The sequence below is a fragment of the Lupinus angustifolius genome, unplaced genomic scaffold (genome assembly GCF_001865875.1).
Source record: "Lupinus angustifolius cultivar Tanjil unplaced genomic scaffold, LupAngTanjil_v1.0 Scaffold_609, whole genome shotgun sequence".
NCBI classification, from domain to species: Eukaryota; Viridiplantae; Streptophyta; class Magnoliopsida; order Fabales; family Fabaceae; genus Lupinus; species Lupinus angustifolius.
Window position 1 is genome coordinate 9,655 of NW_017727939.1, and position 1,241 is coordinate 10,895.

General features: G+C 37.4%; 1 protein-coding gene across 1 annotated transcript; it reads right to left on the minus strand.

Annotated features, from left to right (window-relative positions):
- Positions 1-83: 83 nt before the first annotated feature.
- On the minus strand, positions 84-1,235 carry LOC109341739 (aspartic proteinase CDR1-like; the record flags this gene model as incomplete). Its single annotated transcript, XM_019579698.1, is given in 2 exon segments — positions 84-817; positions 819-1,235. Coding segments are annotated over 2 exon segments (1,089 nt in total), but the record flags the coding sequence as incomplete, so codon positions are not given.
- Positions 1,236-1,241: the final 6 nt, after the last annotated feature.

Genomic DNA, 1,241 nt, shown 5'->3' on the forward strand with positions numbered 1-1,241 from the left:
CACTTGGGATTAATACTTAAAAATTAAACATTAAACTATAAAATCATTATCGAAACAAAATATTTAGTTTTATTCATAATTCCATAAATGAAAGCTGGGAACAATATTAAACAATAACAAGAATCAAATATCTAGTAATTATTAATCATTGCTTTCTGCAATCAGTGGGCTTGATGGAGAGGGTTTTCTTTTGAAGATCATAACCAACTAACAAGTTCTGTTGAGCCAAATTTCCAAAGATGGAAATAGGTTGATTAGTTGGAGCAAAAGCAAAACATATGATATCATCAGTAACTTTGACAAATGTGTTAATAGGATTCAACTCGATATCCCCACCAATGAAATGTACTGTGAAAACTGGAAATTGCAATTTTTCATCACTTGACGGAAGTTGGTAGCAAAGGCTCAACAATCTTGTAGGAGCTTCAACACGCTCCAACTTAACTGCTTCTGCGACCGCTGATTCTAAATCAGAGTAAACATCCTCAGGCAAAAGAGTCAATGTTGTTCCCGAGTCAATTATAATGTTTCCAGATCCACCCTCACTTGTTGAAGATTTTCCAAATTCTACTCTTTTATTTCCAACACTGAATGCTTCTATGGTTAGGTAGTAAAAGACTGTATCTAGGAACAATGGAGTTGAGACAACACCACTACCAGAAACCACAGCATCTTTTCCAAAGTTGAGTTTGCTGGGGGATTTGGTATTTGAAAATGATGGGGTCAAACAGTAGGAGAATTTGCCTTCTATTGAAGAACCAAGTTGTGTTATGAGTGACACGGGTCCATTTCCAAGACCAACTATGCCAGAACCTTCTCCTTGAAACACCAAAGTTGCTATTTCCACATCCAACGATAGTTTTAGGAAATGAGACGGCAGAGCCATTTGTGGAACCTAAAGTAAGAGTATCCAAACTAAGATCCCCTTGGGAACGTGATCCATCCCCATATCCAATCCTATATTGACAACTTTGTTGATTACCATCTGAAGAGCAACTAGTGTCTCTCACAGATTTACATTTATTAGAAGTGCAAGGAATGGTTTTGTATGTTGTGGATTTTGAAGGGTCAAATATTGGAGTGGTTTGGTTGTAACAAGGGTGACAAGGCTGACATTGCAACCAAATAATGTCACTACCAGTGTCAACAATACCTAAGATTTTGACTGGAGGGGTGCCAATTGAGTAACTCATGAGGTACTCACCTCCATCAGGAAGCACATTAGACACAACGTTTTTTGT